The 19,486-nt window shown below is 44.6% G+C and overlaps 1 protein-coding gene across 1 annotated transcript in view; it reads right to left on the bottom strand.

Annotated features, from left to right (window-relative positions):
- The window catches only part of COL7A1 (collagen type VII alpha 1 chain), a 618,941-nt gene that overhangs the window by 155,652 nt on the left and 443,803 nt on the right, over window positions 1-19,486 (bottom strand). The window contains exons 61-67 of the mRNA XM_069207404.1: window positions 14,943-14,978; window positions 13,943-13,984; window positions 6,278-6,358; window positions 5,208-5,243; window positions 5,030-5,065; window positions 3,505-3,585; window positions 753-788 (exon numbers count right to left, since the gene is read on the bottom strand). Of these exons, the coding sequence (XP_069063505.1) occupies window positions 753-788; window positions 3,505-3,585; window positions 5,030-5,065; window positions 5,208-5,243; window positions 6,278-6,358; window positions 13,943-13,984; window positions 14,943-14,978 (348 nt within the window). The remainder of the gene's footprint in view (window positions 1-752; window positions 789-3,504; window positions 3,586-5,029; window positions 5,066-5,207; window positions 5,244-6,277; window positions 6,359-13,942; window positions 13,985-14,942; window positions 14,979-19,486) is intronic.

The following is a 19,486-nucleotide window of genomic DNA, read 5'->3' as shown; positions in this document are numbered from 1 at the left end:
AGTCCACACCCCTTCCTATAGCCAAGCAAATACATATTAAACTAATGGGCAATTTGACTCCACTCATAAAAAGATGGGCCTGTCCTCTGCAGTTGTAGGATTACTATTAGTAAAATTAAACGTGTAGTTTGTGAATAGAAAAAAAATACCAAACTTCCACAAAAGTGTAAGTTTATCTTTGTGAATCAGACCCTAAGTGTTTAGCTGTGGATCGTGTCCCACTATCTGTCATTTTCTCATAGACCTATTCGGATGTTATTCAATATTGCAGCAATAATAATTAATTTCAGTACTGCTGGGTTTCCCACCTGGTAGGTATTTGAAATTGATGTTTTAAGACATCATTTTGACTACTACAGAAGAACTGTGCAAAAAAACATGTAGAGTACTGTTTATGTGAGTTATGAGGTTTTGTACTGGTAGATGGGCAATAATAACTGAGCTCCATCTTTACAATGAGATGTATTAAAAATTATGCCTCTTCCGATTATTTTTTTTTAAATAATACAATTCCCTCCAAGTAGTGCCTGGAGGAAATGTGAATGCAATAAAATGGAACTGAGCACTATTTGCTCAAAATTTCTTATGCGTAAAAATGGTTTAAGCCTGATTTTAATTTTACCACAGCAGCGAAATTAGGAAGTAAGTGGATTTGTCACTATCTGCTGCTATAAGGTCTATCCCATTAGCTGTTACGGTGCCTAGAGTCAATGCAGTTTCTAGCACGTACGTTATAAGCAGTTAATACTTACGTCTCGCCCTGGGTCGCCCTGCTTTCCAGAATCTCCCTTGGATAGGAAAATAAAAATACACAGGGAGTCAGAATCTCAAGGTCTAAACAGGATGTCAAGATCTAAAGAAATATACATTTATTTCAAAGTCATTTGATGAAGAAAATGCAAAAATGGAGGTTACATCCAGCACAAGTTACTAAACCACGTTTTCCATCTTGAAATGAGATATTGAAATAAATGCCAATACAGAAAAAATGTCTACACCTCTCAGACTGAAAGGAGCCTTCCTTGAAATATCTTGTATTTTGTCTAAGTAAATGACCAGCATCCTAACCCATTGTCCACAGACTTTGGTCCTCCAGTCCCAAGTGCAATAGATGGTTGAAATGTGATACCTGTCAAGGAACTGGCCATTTTTGTAGATAAGCTTTTAAAAAGACCATAGAAGTTCTTGGCACATTAGTTGAGCTGTAAGAGTGGTGGAGTTTGGCGAGAAATAGCCATATGTCAAGCTTACCACAAAGTCTAGCATGTACCCAACTCTTCCCTGGTCATACTAACATTCCAGAGATGTAAGTATGGAATATAGAGTAGGCAATATTGAGGTACCTCAATATTCTAGTCAAAATATTGGGAAAATAGCAACAAACATATACAGATTTTCTATACCTAATTTCACATCTATATGTAGTCAAGGTAGATAGATGAGGAGTTAGGAATAGTACATCTATACTTCCCTAGATGTTCTTCCTCCATATGTGGGTCCTCAATATTTTGGGTATGATATTAAGGTATCTCGATGTTGCTTTCTCAGACTACAACCCTTTCTAGAGGCATCAGTTGCCCTCAGTAGACAATTCTACCTCTGGTTGGTTTTTGCCACCAACAAGTACCGGGACTTGACTGCTGATGTGGCACTTTGTATGAAAGATGCCAATTCTGAGCAAATCCCTGTTTGTGGATTTCAGAGCCAGTTGGCAATTTATTGTGAAACTTGTGCTCATTTGTGCTCTGAGCAGAGAGCAAGGAGCTTGTGTATTTTTGACAATGTACGTTAGAGATGGACTTCACAACTGATTAACAATTGCACATCAGATTTACAGTGACATATCAACAAATTCTCAATGGTGTGAAATTTAGAAGGTTCTCCCGTTAGACTTTCTTAGCTTTGAATATTTTCAATATGAAGGTACTCTGATAATAACTAAGCCCCTGACACTTCACATATTAGAGCGGGAAAGGGCAGCATTTTAGGTCTATATAATTCCATTTTGTTATGTCAGCAATGCCAACCTAGACTTGTGCAGTACCAAAGGCCAGAAAGAGGATGCACATGGAAGAGGGCATTCTAAAGCTACACAGGGTGAATCAGGAAGAAGAGAGGTAGTAAGAGTTGTAAGTGAAAATTGCACATTCTGCTCTCCTCTTCTTATGGGTTTTGAGATTATTATTAAGTAAGTACAATTTTGGCAAATAATAAAACTGAAGAATAGGGCCATACAAGGTGCAGCTGGGACTAGAACTGAGATTTCCTCTTCTACAGGAAGATACAAAATCAGACTTTCACACCCATGTCACACCCAACAAAATACCTGGAACATGATGAGCCTAATACTGGAAGAGTTTAATGTTTATGCTGTTGTCCTCAGCTCAAAGATCTAGAGATAATGAGTGTGAAAAGATGGCCTGAGAGACCCAACGCAGGTACCTGTGCACCTTAAGTAGTGATGCTGTTTGTAAATATTCTGTTTGTAAAGATGCTACTTCAGTCCTTGAGCTGTAATAGATCACTCTGGAACCCTCTGGCTTCATCATCAGGGTGGGACACATTTAGGTTTCATTACAGTGCGCCTTTAGTGCATCAATGGTGATGGTAATGATCTGGGAACATGATAGAGCTGAATCCACAGAGCCCCAAACTATTAACTCTTTCAGTGCAAGACTGTGGCATACAGAGAGTCGCTGGGTCTTCACTATGGTGAGAATTCCAATTCACCAGTAACAATTAGTATTTACTGGATCTAATCACTGGCATACAAGTTCTTAGACATCTCATGAATTGTTATGGAGAAAATTCCAGTTGATTCCCATTGCATCTTGTAGCTTCTTACGGGTCTCAACTGTTTGGCCCCGATGATCTTTGAATTTGAACAGTGGGTTTCCATTTACTATTAATTGAATAAAAATGCATATTTTGTCTAATGTCTGAAAACCCAAATGACAAACTACTTTATGTAGAAACCATTTGTAGTGCTTAACTGGAATTATTTGCACGCATGCCTGGATAAATGTGCAACAAGTCTGTAGCATACACTTATTTGGATGTCTCTCCAGAGTTGCAGATCTTTAATTGAAAATGAGGTGAGGGAAAAGTAGCAACAGCAGTCTGAGATTTGTTAGCAGCACTTCCACTTACGAACACTTGGAGTTTTGTTCACAAAAGTAAACTTACAAGTTTGTGTAAGTTTGCTATTTTGTGGTATTCACAAATCGTTTTTAAATAGTAACTCTACGACTGTGGAAACTCCACAGTCCGGGCAGAGAACTCGGCACAATAAAAGATGGGCCTATCTTTTCATGTGTGGAGTTCTCAGCCCTGACTGCGTAGTCTCCACAGTTGTAAAGTTACTAGTAAAAGATCATTTTTTGAATATTGAAAAAGTAAACTTAAACAGGTGTGTAAGTTTACCATTGTGAACCAGGCCCCTAGTGTTGGTATTCAAACATACAATACAATATTCTCTCCCAATTAGTTTAGTACAATACTCACCCTTAGCCCTGGTGCTCCTGGTTGTCCAGGTTTTCCATCCAAACCATTCCGCCCATCCAACCCGGGTGGGCCCCGATCACCCTGTGATAGAAAGAGTAAAGAGACAAGGATCTGAGATCAGGACAGACATGGGGATTGCAAGAGGTATGCTGACAGACTTCCTCAAATTGTCCATGCTGCATATGGACTGGCCTCCGGAGATGTTGGTGGCTGCTAACAGATGATGTTTGACTCAGTTAATGAGCTTCATCCCACTGGGAATCTGGATGACATTGCACAGGATCCGGTGGAATGAAGGACATCATCTGGAGCCACGGTCTCAATGGAGGGCCTGCGAGCTTAGCCGGACAAGAGGCATACAACAGGGCGGGCACAAGGGAAGGTAATGGTGCAATTGAACAAGTTCTTTGAACAAGCTGTAAGTGTACTTTAGTGACATGAATGAGGGGCCTACAACACACAAGACATTGCTACAATATTACCTGTAATCAAAGGCGGAAAAGGCGGAAAAAGCGTAATGGCATGCGGTTACCCACCCCTAATCATATACTTGCATACATTAGAGTCTGGGCTCTGCTAAGAAACACTTAACCCCACAAAATGCACTTCCACCTCTCGGCACAGCCTCTTGGCAAATGTGGGGCTTTGTAAAACACAATCAATCAAATTCAACTTCGCAGAGAAGTTCAGTGGCATGGTATGGACAGAAGGATAACACAATCTGGCAACACACACGGTTATGTCATTGCTAAACAACTAGCAGCAGGAGATGGAGACAAAATGGAAATACACACCATGTAAATCTTAGGTTAAAATATGGATATTGTTGAATTGCTACAATTAACACCTTTTATAGAATGCTAAAAGTGGCCCAGCCAATCACAGTGTTTAGAATACTGGCAGTAACAGCTGCTGTTTGCTTGTCTTCTAACTTCAGTGACAGTGTAAAGCAGGGAATTGAAGCAGACAGGAATGTCTGACCAGTTTGTTTCCTTGCAGGAGTTTACATTAAATGACAGATGCTGATGCTACTGAGCATAACAGCTGTTCATTGCCCTCTGCGCCTATTATACACCATCACCTTCTGCTCACACTCCTATTTGTAGGAAGGGAACTATTAGCAGTTAACACGTTGAGTAGCGGGTGTCGACCAATGTTAAGGCTCACAGGAGAGGGCAATAAATGCTCAACTGATGTGAGTAAACTCATTGTTAACTAGAACTGAGTAAAAGAAAATTGAAGAGTGGGATATTTTTGCCATGAGGTTTCAGGGGCTGATGTTAATGTTCCAGTATGTGAAACACTAGACATTTTCTCGACATCACCACAAGCAGCTCGGCAGACTACAAAGGTGGGTGAGTGGTCAGCCATGCTGTCTTTCAAGCTGTATTCACATTGTTGCAACAGAATAGCAGAATAGACAGTGTTGCGTTCTGCACATAGGTAGGCCACATTGACTCAATGATCATCCTCCCAGTAGCAGTAGGACATGCAAGCAGTGCGTGTAGAGGTGTACACCCCTTACCTTCTCCCCCGCTGGACCTCTGTCCCCTGAGTCGCCCTGCGAAAGCCAAATACAAGTATGTTACAATAGTGCAGAGAAAACACAACAAAGCTGCAATATCATGGGAACAGAAGCAGCGCTAACAATGGGAAAAATACAGGAAGGGATTGTGTGCACTTCAAGAGAAAATCAGACTCACGCGAGCTCCAGGCGGTCCTCTTGGTCCTTCTGTGCCCTACACAAAAAAATACATATCTTATCATATGAAATCAAAAGTCAACCAAATTGAAAAACATGTTGTGATGATTAGGCTCATATAAACAGTACAAGCAAGATGTAGCATGCAAGAAATATATACAATTCTGTAAAACAATAGTCGCCTGGCAGTCATGATTCTCCAACCACCAACCATTTTGTTTTGTAAAATTTCCCAATTACACATTTCAGTGCATGTGGTGTTGTGCATGTACAGAAACTGCTGACTTTCAGGATTTAGCAGAACTCTAACAACAAGTTCTACTCAAAAGCATTTGATGAATTTGTATTCGAATGTTTGAAATTTTCAGAAATTCTGCAGTGCATTCTAAAGAATGGACTGGGCAATTATAGCCAAGACTAAAACTCATCTCTACTCCTTGCCAATCTGTAGGAAGACATGACCCCACAAGGCCGAAATATCTTTAGCAACATTCAGACAAACTCTTTATGAGAAGATGGAAATGGAGAGGGAACGGGTTCATTGATCCCTACACTATTGTGAAATTTCTGGATTCACACATTTTTAGTAGGCATGGGTTTATGGGCGTTTTTGGACGGCCCTACCCAAAAAGAGTGAACAAGTTCTAAACCTTCAAGAAGTTTGCCAGTCTGTGACACATGCAAATTTACTGCTGTCAAGAACACATATAAGTGCAAAAACTGCTGTCTGTGAAACGAGGATCATGTTCATATGGTGGCCACATAGAAGAAGTTATGAGTGCATCCAACCTAGGGTTTTGTGCCGAAGCTGTAACTAAAAAGATGCTGATGATTCTCAGATGGTTCTGGGATTTTCAGGTCTGATCTTCCTATGGACAGTACGATGCACCCATCAGGATTGACCAAGGGCACTGCCCCACATAAACAGACCTACTGTTACTGCTCAAGGTCTGGCCTCTTAGTGAAATTACAGTTTTTTTATGACATCTACTGCCTATGATGCACAGCACCGTCACAAAACACATATGTCATTTCAGTCTAACCAGGGCACCCTGTAGGACTGGCACTTACCCTTTCTCCGTTCGCACCAGGTAACCCAGCGTCTCCCTTTGCACCTTTAGCTCCATCTTCTCCAGGGTCACCGGTCTCCCCCTAGAAAGAGAAAATACATTTCTAACCCAATAAAACTGATTAATGGCCCAGCACAGTCACAGTTTGTGGTGATACTTTTAATATAGGTGTTCCTGCCTAGGGGTTTTTCAAGGAAAGCCTATCCTCTTCCCTTATTTCATTTTCCCTACGTAACCAGGATTGACGGTCTCACTCTCTCTTTCTGTGTCACTCTCAAATGCTCTCACTCTAGGTGTCTCTCTGACTCTCGTATCTCTTTTATCCATTTCTCACTTTCTCTCACACAAATCAAGGCTCAATAGAAGTTTGTTATGAGAAGTTCCTTAATTATATATTATTTCAGGGGGAAGTGTGGGCAGGATCTGTTTGAGTGACTGAGTTACTGAATGTCTGCATGGGCATGGCCGAGTGACTTAGTGAGTCAGTGTGCAATTGCATGAATGAATGTTAGTGAGTTTGGGAGTGAATGAATTTATAAACACAAAGTTAGCTTACAAGGAATCTGGCTCGGTACAAAGTGTTCGGGTACTGAATGTGCACAAGTATCGGTTCAGAAACGATTCACGATTTTATACACAGATGTGGAGAGGAAGAGGCTGAACAGACAAGGTTCTCTTTCTCATTTGGTTTGGTTGGCCGTCAGGGCCATAGTTTTTTTCTGGTTGACAGATGAAAATCTCCGTGAAGATATGTGTTTTCACCTCCTTTATGAATTGGAAGAGTGATGGAGCACGCCTGAACTGTCCTGGGACACTATTCATGTATATTCATTTTATTAGACATAGGCAGCCTAGCATTCCAAGTAGAAAGCCCTATTGAAAAAAGAGTTGGCACACAGCATGATATGGAGCATGATTAAGGAAATGTAAAAACCTAGATTAGAGATGACTGATCAGTAAAACAAATGCAACACAGACATTACACATCATATAGATTCACAATAACTCTATTTACAGTTTTAGAACTAATGTTCATCTTGATGTACTGTTGGTTTCTGATCTCTTGAGATGCTTCTTCAGGCTGGTTTTAAAATTGTTGCATTCTCGAATATCGTGAGGCAGTGATGGAGACCCCAAAGATAGAGAGATGAGAAATTCCTGATGGGTTGCAACAAGTCAGAGGGTGGACAAGGCAGTCTATGCTACTGCCAGGGACCACTTTAGAGACTATGGCGGTCATTCTGACCCTGGCGGTCAAAGACCGCCAGGGCGGAGGACCGCGGGAGCACCGCCGACAGGCCGGCGGTGCTCCAATGGGGATTCCGACCGCGGCGGTAAAGCCGCGGTCGGACCGGCACCACTGGCGGGCTCCCGCCAGTGTACCGCCGCCCCATTGAATCCTCCAAGGCGGCGCAGCTTGCTGCGCCGCCGAGGGGATTCCGACCCCCCCTACCGCCATCCAGATCCCGGCGGTCCGACCGCCGGGATCCGGATGGCGGTAGGGGGGGTCGCGGGGCCCCTGGGGGCCCCTGCAGTGCCCATGCCACTGGCATGGGCATTGCAGGGGCCCCCGTAGAAGGGCCCCTACATGTATTTCACTGTCTGCTGCGCAGACAGTGAAATACGCGACGGGTGCAACTGCACCCGTCGCACAGCTTCCACTCCGCCGGCTCGATTCCGAGCCGGCTTCATCGTGGAAGCCTCTTTCCCGCTGGGCTGGCGGGCGGTCTGAAGGCGACCGCCCGCCAGCCCAGCGGGAAAGTCAGAATTACCGCCGCGGTCTTTCGACCGCGGAACGGTAACCTGACGGCGGGACTTTGGCGGGCGGCCTCCGCCGCCCGCCAAGGTCAGAATGAGGGCCTATATGGCAACAGCTCGTAGAGGGTACAGTGTTTAGCTGAGGCCCACTCAGCTTTTTGGAGGAAAGGGCATGGTGGGAGTTTGTCTTGGCAAGTTGAACAGAGTTCTGGAGAAAAGGTCAAGCACCTTTTTCAGTGGGGAGAAGGAATATTGAGGGAAGCCCACAAACAGGCTGTTGCAATAATCTAATTGACTAAGCACTAGGCATTTAATTAATGATTTTGCAGTGTGGAATGGCACACATGATGAAAATATTTTTCACATTTTCATTATAAGGTATTTTACTGCTGTGGCTCAGGTTCAAAGAACCTAGGTTTGTAAACTTTTATATCAGGTTATGAGTGTATAAACCATGGCTTCTCTTCTGCTCTTCTCTTATTTTGATTTGAAGTGTGATAGTGTCTTGCTTTGTCTGCTGCGTTGACCAATGCAGATGGTGAGGTTATATCTGCCCACTAGGTTCGGGTGTTGGTTCTAACTGTCCATGTTGCTGCAAATCTTAAACATGATGCAGCACAACCAGTCATGGAGCCAGATAGGACTCTGGGATGCCAGCGAGTAGGGCGTTGACACCATCTAGACAGTGTAGCAAGCTGGGTACTGGTTGTAGTAACCCCCATTTTTTGCCTGGTGTTAGGATGCTTTGGACTTTAGTGCACTGGGATCTTGCTAACCAGTGCTCTGACCCCTAAATGTAGTTATTTGTTTACCTTTCACACCCACAATTGGCATACAGGTGCACCCATGTAAGTCCCTAGTATATGGTACCTATGTACCAAGGGCATTGGTACACCAGGGGTCCCCAATGGGCTGCAGCATGTATTATGCCACCCATGGGAGCCCATGTAAAGTGTGACTACAGGCCTGCCATTGCAGCCTGCATGGAAGGGTGCATGCACCCTTGCACTGCCAAACCTAAATGCTGTACTTAGACCCTATAAGGCTCCCCTCTGGTATGCCCTTCAGCCCAAAGGCAGGGTACATATCTCTAAGTGTGAGGGTACCCCAACAGACCCCAGGCCAATTTCTGGACTCAATAAGTTCAGGGAAGCCATCTTAAGGTGTGCAGTGGACACTGATCAACACGAGTGGTCCAACTACATAATGCTACTCTGAACCTAGGCATGTCTGGTATCAAACATGTTGGATTCATGCAACCACACTGATTCTAGTGTTGGTTGCATGATACCATGTACTCTGGGGGTTGCCTAGGGGATCCCCCAGTTCTGCCTGTGCAGCCTTACAAGGTCCAGCTGCCAGCCCGCGCTGCTGCTGACCCCAGACACTATTCTGCCCTGCTGCTGATGATCCAGGCTCAGGCCGGAGGAGCAGAACAAAGGATTTCCTGCAAGGGAGAGGCATGATCACACCTCCCTGTGTATTAGGTGTCTAAGGGCTGGTGTGGGGTGAATACCACCAGACTCCTTTGAAGAGCACATTTGGTGCCCTCTTTGCATAATCCGATTTGCACCAGTTCAAGAACCCCCAGTTCCTGCTCTGGCGCAAAACGACACAAAGGCCAGGGGAGTGACCACCCCACTGTCCAGCTCCTCCCCTAGGGAGTTTCCCAGAGCTGTGCCAGGTGGCCACTTGATTCTGCCATCTTGAAAATAAGATGTGCAGAGGCCCCTGGGAGCATATGGTTGGTTAGGCCAGGTAGATGGCGTCTCAGAACCCTCTGATAGGTGGGTCACTGCAGAGAGTGACCAACCCCCTTTTAGAGTTATTTAAGGGCTCCCTCAAGGCTGGGTCCTCAGATTCATCAAGCATGACTCTACAATGAACTCCCCGCAAGACATCTTCTGCCCCTGGCCTCTGGAACTGCTGCTGGTCTTTGCCTGGAACTGAACAAGTCTACTTATGGTGGGAAGGCTCCCACTGTAACATTATTTTTCCAGATCCTGCTATAATTCTGAAACATCCAAGGCTGTGCATCCTCCAGGGTCACAAGGAGTCTGTTTGCACCAGGAGGCACAAAGGAACCTCCCTTGGATTGAAGGAGTCACACCCCTGCATTCACAGGCACCTCAAGGATTCATTGACCGGTTGGTGGGGTCTGCTGTCTCTGGACATCCGAAGATCCTGCTTCACAGGTGGTGAGTCTGTGGCCTCCTCTGGGTCCTACTTGTCTTCTGTCCAAGTTGGGAAACTGTGGACCGTTGCTCCTGCCAGTGGACTGGCACCCCTGTGTATTGTGACTGTTGCAATTGTCAAGGCTTGGTGACCTTTCCTCTGGGAGATCTTCAGCCTCCAAGAACCCTGGCCCCCAGCACTCTGTGAACCGAAGATCAGCTCCTGTCCTGCAATTCCTACGACATGGAACTTCTGTTTTGCTGGACTGGTAAGGCCTTCTCGTCTTGTGACTCCCTGTGTCTGGCGCCTGTGGGCCACTCATGGGGGTTACATCTACTTCTGTTGGCCTTCCTGTGTGCTGAGGGCCAGCTCTGACTCCCCCTCCTGGGTAGAGTCTCCTGGACGTTGCTGGTCCCCACAATTCTGAAAACTCCACTTCTGCTTCTATTTGCACGTGCCAGTGCTTGCTGGTGACCTGGCTGGTCACTGACCCTCTTGCAATCTGACGATCATCGAGGGACAGCTCGTAGGTGACTCCTGGGATCTTCATCGACTTCTGGACCCAGCAGCTGGACTTCTTCTTCCACCGACTTGCAGAAACTTCATCTTCAGGAGGGTGGGCACTGCCACCTGCACCACCTGGGCACTGTCTTGTGTGCTGGACTCTGTCCCCTTCCTTTGCAGGTCCTCCACGTCCACAATCCGTCCCTGGGTTCCCCCAGCCTGGTCCACGGGCTGTGACAGCAGCTGGGCAATCTGAGGCATACACAGGCTTCAGAGAGAGTTCCTTCTCCCCTCTGCATCTAGGTCCCGGGTGTAGGAACTCCTGTTTTCTGGGTATCCTGGGGTAGGAGCACTAGCCATCCTTTGGCCTGCTGGATTCCTCGGGGTCCACTGGGAAGGGTCCTGAATTCCACAAACTCCAACCACTACTTTCTGTGTTAGCCGATGGGATAACTGGGTGGGTAACTGGCTGACTCCGGATTGCTGGGGTCACCTACTGTACTTACCTCTGGTGTTCCTGATTGGCCCCAGCCCATAGCTAACCACCAAACTTTTCATGGCTGGAGTTCCACTTTCACATTCCATTTTTTAAGTATATGGTTTGGCTCCGTATATTTCTATGCTATTTTTGCTAGTTAGTTTGTGTGTATAATTGTATGTAATATCTCCAAGGGAGATATGCCCATGTCAGTTTAGTAGTAGTGCTGTAATAAAGTATCCTTTACTTGTGCAACACTGGTGTGGTCCTTTCTTGTGACTAAGTTACTGTCTGACAACTGTGGTATTGCAAGTGCTTTACATTCCTCCTGGATTAGCCTTAGCTGCTCTCTTCAGCTACCGCTAGAGACCTTCTGCTATCTGGACACCTATTCACTATCACTAAGGGTTGCCTGGACTCAGTATAGGGTGCCACACCATAGGTGTACAGCATAAACTGAGCCAGCCTCCCACAGAGAGGATATGATCAGAGCGTAAGTGGTCATTCAGAAGCTTGCTTTAGAAAACAAAAGGTTTTATTCTGTGCCAAAATGATAGCTGGTACCAGGTGATATGAATTTTCTTGCCAATGTTGATTTAATTGGATAAATAACAACTGATGATGAATCACAGCGAATTAGTGTTTGCGATGAGTCAGGTCCAATCCTGTCCAGGTTTATGTTGGAGAGCCAGTGTAGGATCTGGGCCTCCTTTCCAAATCTGCATCATGTTTAGTCCCCAGAAAGATAGTTGTGCAGGAGAGAGTAAGCACAAACTTGGGCATGCAACTCTATGACAGCAAATTTATAAAGTATTATTACCAGGGTTCGACGTAATTCCAACGATCCAATGAAAACCCTGAAGACGCTAGCTCGGCCGATTCTCTTTGTCTAACCTCCCATGATGGATTTTCAGTAAGAATGGCTTTCACCAGGTTGACCAAACCAACCTAGAGTAAGCCCATCTTGAAGAAAAATCATTTTCCTCTGGTTTCTTTTTTCTGAAACTGACTCATTTCTTTTTCTTTCTGTTCCCCCTTTTGAAGGGTGGTGGGCGGTGATGGTGGTGGTGGGGCGCACCCCTTGCCTTACCGCCCCAGCCATTCTTCTTCTTTTCGTTTTTATCGTTTGGTATTCCTTTCCCACCCCCTTTTAGCACTGTGTTCGCCCAAAAACCCCTAACTCACCATATCCACAAGGATGTTGATAGACTCTCTGCTTTTTTTCTCCTAGCCCGCATTCGCCCCTTTTTCAATATTTACCTTTAACTCTTCTTCATTTTGTTATTCTGTGCAGTGTACCTCTGTTCCTCCTGAGTCTAAGTTGACATAGAAGAAATGCTTTTCTACTTTAATTTGTAGTTGCCTCACTTTTTATTCTTATAATTCCTCATTTTGTAAAGATTGTAAGATTTCATTTCAACACATACTGGTTCAGGGATTGTGACCTGAGGCCGGTATATTTGATTCATGAAAATCCTTGTATTTTCATGAAAAATGGTATTTCATCATTATGACTTTCCTCAAAATGGAAATCCATTAAACTGATTTTGTCAGGCTGGCATTTTTCATTTTGGGTTTTCGTCGTTGGGATTGATTATACTTTACAAATCTTTTCAGTAACAAAAAAGGTCTATGCAGTTTCTTTTGTATTTGAGTTTCTGTGTTGTGTAACAGTTGAGCTGATATAGAAGAATTGAGTTGATTTTGATTATTTGTTAAAGAGGAGGGTGTGAGTGCCTCATCAGTGAGGGGTACCACTGTGACGAATCCCCTTCAATGCTTCAAGCATCATCTGCAAGGTGGTGAACTCAAATATCCCACCATAACTGGTACTCAAGATCAACATCTCAGGTGGGTCTCACAACATCTGCAGAAAAACCCGCCAAGCTTGAGAAGAATCTGGAACAACATCCACAACGAGATCTGCCAGCGACGCTTCCTCCATCCCTTGTGGAGGGATCAGAGGAGGCATCACAATGGAGCATCTAGGTGGTTGTAAGCTTATCTTGTCTTCCCGTCTAGATGAAGACTTGATCGATGAAATGATTGAGTTAAAGAGTGAATGTTGCTGTCGGGGTTTTGTGTGAGTGAATGAGCTAATATTTGAGTGCAAGAATGAGGCTGTGTGAGTGATTAGAGGAATTTGTAAGTAATTTGGAGCTATTAAGCACATACACGTTACTCAGTAAATGTGTGTGAATAAATGTATGCACCAGTTTAAGTGAAGGTGATTGTGAGTGAGTGAGTAAATGAATGACTGGGTGAGTAAACGATTCTAGGTATGTATGTATGGTAATGTTTGAGTGATCATACCTCTGAGTGCACAACCGAGTGAACAAGTTATTTTGTAGGGGTGTGTGTGATTGAACTATCAAGTGAGCACATAAATAAATGAATGTATGGGCATGAGTGAATGGGTGGTGATACAAGTGATTGTGTGGGTGACAATTAGAAAGTGAATGATGGACAATGAATAGGTCTGGCTGGAAATCAGTGAGTATATGAATGCTTTTGTGAATGTGTGAGCATATTAACGAATATGTGAGTGGGAGTATTTGAGTGTATATGTCAATGGGTGAGTAGCACATTTCAATATGGTACATACATTTGGTTACTTCTCACGCTAGTCAATAAGTATGTCCAACGACAAACATTAAAGGTCGGACAATAACAGGGGGAAAGCACAAGAAAATATATTGTGTGCCATTCCAGGCAGCATAAATTACCATTTTTAAAACATTGTTTGCTTACCTTGTCACCTTTTGGCCCATCTCCACCCCGTTCGTTAAAAACCTAAAACATGAACATTCAGAGAAAAAATAGATCAATAAGAGAATAAACTAGTAAATTGTTTCTTTCCAAACCTTCATCTCAGCCCATAACTAACACATATCTCTTTATTCACCTTAGACATACCATACCGCACTGCCCTTGCATGCACTGTACCCTCACATACTACATCACCCATGGCATGTTCGATGACTGTATTGATAACATCCCTAATGACATCTGAAGTTACACCATTGAGAAAAAACACTGCATGGCGAGAACATGAGGTATAGTTACTTTAGGGCATGAGTTATAGTTACTTGAGCAAACAATATCAGGGGAATTTCAGTGGTTTGGTTAGTTTAAAATGTTATGTTTTAGCTGACATTCCCACCAAACTATAATGTTCATTTAACCTTTGATTTTTTCAATCTTCAATTGTAAGTTTTTTTAATGTAAAGTATGCTATCATTACAATTCCGAATTATACCCATGTCACTTTGTTTTTTTCAGTGAATAGACATGTGTGTGAAAAAACAAAGGTTACAGGGACTTTATAGTTAGAAAATAGAATTTAAAAAAACACAGAAATTCACTGAAAAAATCAAAGGTTACAGAGACGTTTCAGTTAGGCTCACATTTCAAATGTACAAAACAATAGAAATTCACCTGTTATAGGTGGAGTTATCTCAAGTAACCATAACTCGTGCCCTAAGGTAACCTAACTCGCTCCCTCGCCATGCACTGCTAATTACCCCACAAATTACAGCACTCATGACATCTTTGATAACATCACTGAGAATATCAATGTAATATTTGCAGTAAAAAAAAACAGTGCATGGCGGAGTTATTTGGAGAATGGTAGATGACTGATAGGTGGGTGAACCCCTGACTGAGAAGACAGCTGACGTCTGGTCGATAAACAAGTGTGAGTATAAAGACATATGACAATGGAAGGCAAAAAATGAAAGGTGTAACTTACGACTTTCCCTGGCGGTCCTTGCGGGCCTGACGGTCCCTGCCGACGCATGAAAAAAAAGTCCGAATTTCACCAGTTAAGGTTAAAATTACAAGTGTATTTCGAAGTCATTTGTTCATGCAATTACAATTACACAAAACTATTTGGAACTCGGGTATTTCATTTGGAATGGTTCAATTAAAAAGCAGAAAATGAATGATGAAATTAGCAGAATGTCAACAGAATTGTGTCAAAACCTTCATTAGAATAAGTTGTTAAAGGCAGAAAGAGGACAGGTTCAGGCAGGCTGGTGTCAGAATGAAGCAGCCCAGGGCTTTTGCGTGTGATAAAAAAACTGGTGAGGGTCTCTCAAAGGGGCATGGCTGATGTAATTAAGGCGTGGCTTAAAAACACGTAAGCTAAATATCTTTGCTTAGCTTAGTATGTTCCCTAATTGTTATTTTGCTGCTTCTTTCTGTCACTGCATGCAGATATGTAATACGACAAGTTAAATTACATCTACAACAAGCCAGGACTATTGGCTTTGTCAAAAAGTGTGAGTTGCATTAGATAAATAAGCAACAACTGCTGCTGCAGAGTTAAGATTTTTATTTCACAGAGAGTGAGGGCAATAATAGGGACCCGTCTCAGCACCTGCTTTTTAGGTCAAGCCTAGACAGCGCGCATGTGCTATCTGCAAAGACCTGCTGTATTCAGCAAAAGGACTTTGATCCCACCTGTTGCTTACCATTGGTTGATTGCGGCATTGCTTTTCCTTGCTACCTCCTAACTGGTTCGGGCTTCCAATACCTCACTTCTATTCTTGGCTGAGGAGCACCGGCCAAGTACAGTTTTATTTCGCTCTCATTCTTTATCTGTTGTTAGGGGGGAAATCTTATTTTAATTATTTCCTGCCTCGGCTCGTGTTCTGAAGTATGTGTTCCTGTCCGTACGTGCTCCTACCCCTGTTTTTGAAATGTGGCTTTTCTTCCTCTATGCCGACAGGAGTTCGTTTGCAACAGCTGCAGGGTATTTCAAATCATTTTTTTAGGCCTGGGACACGGAGACTCGAACCCAGCTGCCGAGTTCCAAAATCACCATCGCTGGATATTACGCCATATCCTCTCTCTAAATATTGCTGATTTTGTGAGGGAGTGGAACATAGCTCAAAACACTTTCAACTAGCTTGCCATCAAGTTCCAAACAGTCATGGAATGTATGTCTTGCCTATGAACACGCTTTACCATTACATAGGGGGTCATTCTGACCCTGGCGGCCGGTGACCGCCAGGGTCACCGACCACGGGAGCACCACCAACAGGTTGGCGGTGCTCCCTCGAGCATTCTGACCGCGGCGGTTCAGCCGCGGTCAGAAACGGAAAGTCGGCGGTCTCCCGCCGACTTTCCGCTGCTCGGGGGAATCCTCCATGGCGGCGGAGCGCGCTCCGCCGCCATGGGGATTCTGACACCCCCTACCGCCATCCTGTTCCTGGCGGGTCTCCCGCCAGGAACAGGATGGCGGTAGGGGGTGCCGCGGGGCCCCCGTAAGAGGGCCCCGCAAAGTATTTCAGTGTCTGCAAAGCAGACACTGAAATACGCGACGGGTGCAACTGCACCCGTCGCACCTTCCCACTACGCCGGCTCCATTCGGAGCTGGCGTCCTCGTGGGAAGGTAGATTTGCCCTGGGCTGGCGGGCGGCCTTTTGGCGGCCGCCCGCCAGCCCAGGGCAAATCTCAAAATACCCTCAGCGGTCTTGCCCGCCAATGTTAGAATCACCCCCATAGTGTTAATCACCCAGTTGTTATTATAGTTGAATAAATCCAAGCTAGTTTCACTTTTACCAATTTGCGCACCTAATGCCGAGTTCAAAAGCCAAAAAACGAAAGCCATTTGGCTGTGAGGATTGCTTTAAGGTAAATGAGTAGCAACGAGCGCTTTGAGAATCCTGTTGCCCAAAGGTCCCCCGCTTGGCAGACTGGACACTACCTTTCATCCTTCTGAGGTTGATAAAATGAGTACCACTGCTTGTATTAACACTATTTTGTATTATTGAAGCACTACATAATAATGCAGTATGTAACGTAATACTTGAATAGTCCGTATTTTAATTTTCTCACTTAATTAATATTTATTTTTAAGATTGATTCCATCAATGTTATGCATGCTTGTGTTACACAGATGTACTGTTTTGAAGAAGGTCCCCAACAAAATTGCCTGATGTTCTCAGAATGGTTTGATATACTCTGCCTAGGTGAATGCCAATTCCTTTCTTATGAATGTGTGCGCCACAGAAGGAGACCCTGCATGCCAGGGTAGAAATGCTTTAAAAGACCCTTGGCAGCAGTGCCGTCCGGCACTGCAGAATGCAGGTATTTTCCCGGATGGAATTTAAGTGAAATACAGTTAAGCACGTTGCCAATTAAAAAAGTAATTTATAACTTTCTGACAGCTGGGGCACACTCCTTTCCTGTGGTGCATGGGAAGCATGTATTCAAAGGCTGGCTTGTTTCACTTCCATTTGCCTTTTGCAGAGGAAGTAAAATGTCAAGGCTGTGGCACAGTGAAGCATCGTAAGTCCAAGATTAATTGTCCCATTGCAGAGGACATCCATTTCTCATTGGATTTTAAGGTCACATCTCATGTTCTCATAGTCCACATGCTGCCCTGTATTATGTCTCGTTGGAAAGAATTGGTAGTAAGCAGTGCTTAATTTGTAAATAAAAACATGCCGGTGCTCAAAGCCCTCCTCTTAAACACGCGGCTACTGTATTTATATTTGCCAGCACTGAATACTGGGCCAGCGTAATCCTGAAGCCATCTCGGGCCTCTTCCATCCATTTACAGCCACTCCCTGCCCCTTCAGCTCGCTCTTGCAGCTTTCTGCTTTCTGCCATTGTGACGCGTTTCAGTTTTTCCCTTCCTCCGTCTTTCTTAAATGTGTCTTTTGCTCGCAGTAAAGGCTTGAGGCAGAAAAATAAGTGCTGGCCCTCAAACATAAGTGCCGGTGCCCCGCACCGGAAACAACAAGCACAAATTAAGCACTGGCAGTAAGGCTGATGGATGCGGTGCGTTATCAGCAGTGCGGCTGAGTCAGACGGCAGTCGTTGAGCGACACTATTGTGTAGTGTGTACTTTTGTCAAGGACAGCTGTTGATCATACAAATAAACCCAAACAGCATGAGTAATCTAAGAAATGTTAGCGAGGGATGGTGCGGTTTGCAGGTTGTACTGACTCACCCCTAAGTTGTTCAGACTGTGGCGGTGCACCAGTGCAGGCTCTGCAGTGTCTGTGTCTTCCTCCGCTGGAGTTCCTGCACTGGCCAGTCTTTTTTTCCTGTGATGTCTGCAGAATATGTATTTAGCGATTTTTTTATTTTCCTTTAATCTGTTTTCATTCTATAAACTTTGGCCGAATAGCTCTATACTTTTTGTGTGATTGCACAGAGTTCTTTAAAATTCAGCATTTTATTACTCTATATGGCTGTTTTGTTAGGTTTGTGAATGTGTTCTACTCATTTTTCTCTGCATCCAGAAACTTAGGGCCTGATTTAGACAGCGGTGACGGATATCCTGACGGCCAAAATAAAAATCCCATTATTTCCAATGGAATTTATGCTTCAGCGGCCGGGATATCGGTCACCGTTGTGAAAGAATAACCTATGCCAAAATCTAAATGAGGCCCTAAGAGTCATATTGTGCTGTAGGAGGCCTGGACTCAGACCTGATCCTGGTGCCCAGGGCATGTCCTCTGAATCCTGATGCTGCCACCCGGCATAGCTTGCTTTGCAGCCCACTGCACTCCCGGCTGCAGAATGCATTGCCTTCTGTTTTGGGCCTTGCAACTTCAGCAGGAGGTGAAGGTTGGTGCTATAATAGATACTAAGGGGCATATTTATACTCCGTTTGCGCCGAAATTGCGTCGTTTTTTTTGACGCAATTTCGACGCAAAACTAACGCAAACTAACGCCATATTTATACTATGGCGTTAGAGGCGAATAGCGCCAAAGTTCCCGGAATGTGCGTCATTTTTTAGCGTGAACCCCTTCCTTGCGTTAATGATATGCAAGGGAGGCGTTCCCGTCTAAAAAATGACTCCCAGGCCTTTACGTGGTATTTATACTCCCGGGCAAAAGAGACGCCCGGGAGTGGGCGTGGCTAAAAACGGCGCATTTGCGCCGCTTTTTAACGCCTGGGTCAGGCATGGCGTTAAGGGACAAGTGGGCTCAAAATGAGCCCAGAGTGCCCTCCCCTGCCCCCAGGGACCCCCCCTGCCACCCTTGCCCACCCCAGGAGGACACCCAAGGCTGGAGGGACCCACCCCAGGTAAGTTCAGGTAAGTATTTTTTTTTTTTTTTTTAATAATTTTTTGTGGCATAGGGGGGCCTGATTTGTGCCCCCCTACATGCCACTATGCCCAATGACCATGCCCAGGGGACAGAAGTCCCCTGGGCATGGCCATTGGGCAAGGGGGCATGACTCCTATCTTTACAATGATAGGAGTCATGTTGATGGGGGATGGGCGTCGAAAATAAATGGCGCAAGTCGGGTTAAGACGATTTTTTCGACGT

Source organism: Pleurodeles waltl, chromosome 9, assembly GCF_031143425.1.
Source record: "Pleurodeles waltl isolate 20211129_DDA chromosome 9, aPleWal1.hap1.20221129, whole genome shotgun sequence".
NCBI classification, from domain to species: domain Eukaryota; kingdom Metazoa; phylum Chordata; class Amphibia; order Caudata; family Salamandridae; genus Pleurodeles; species Pleurodeles waltl.
Note: the sequence above shows the minus strand (reverse complement) of the source record. Positions and strands in the feature narration are given on the sequence as shown.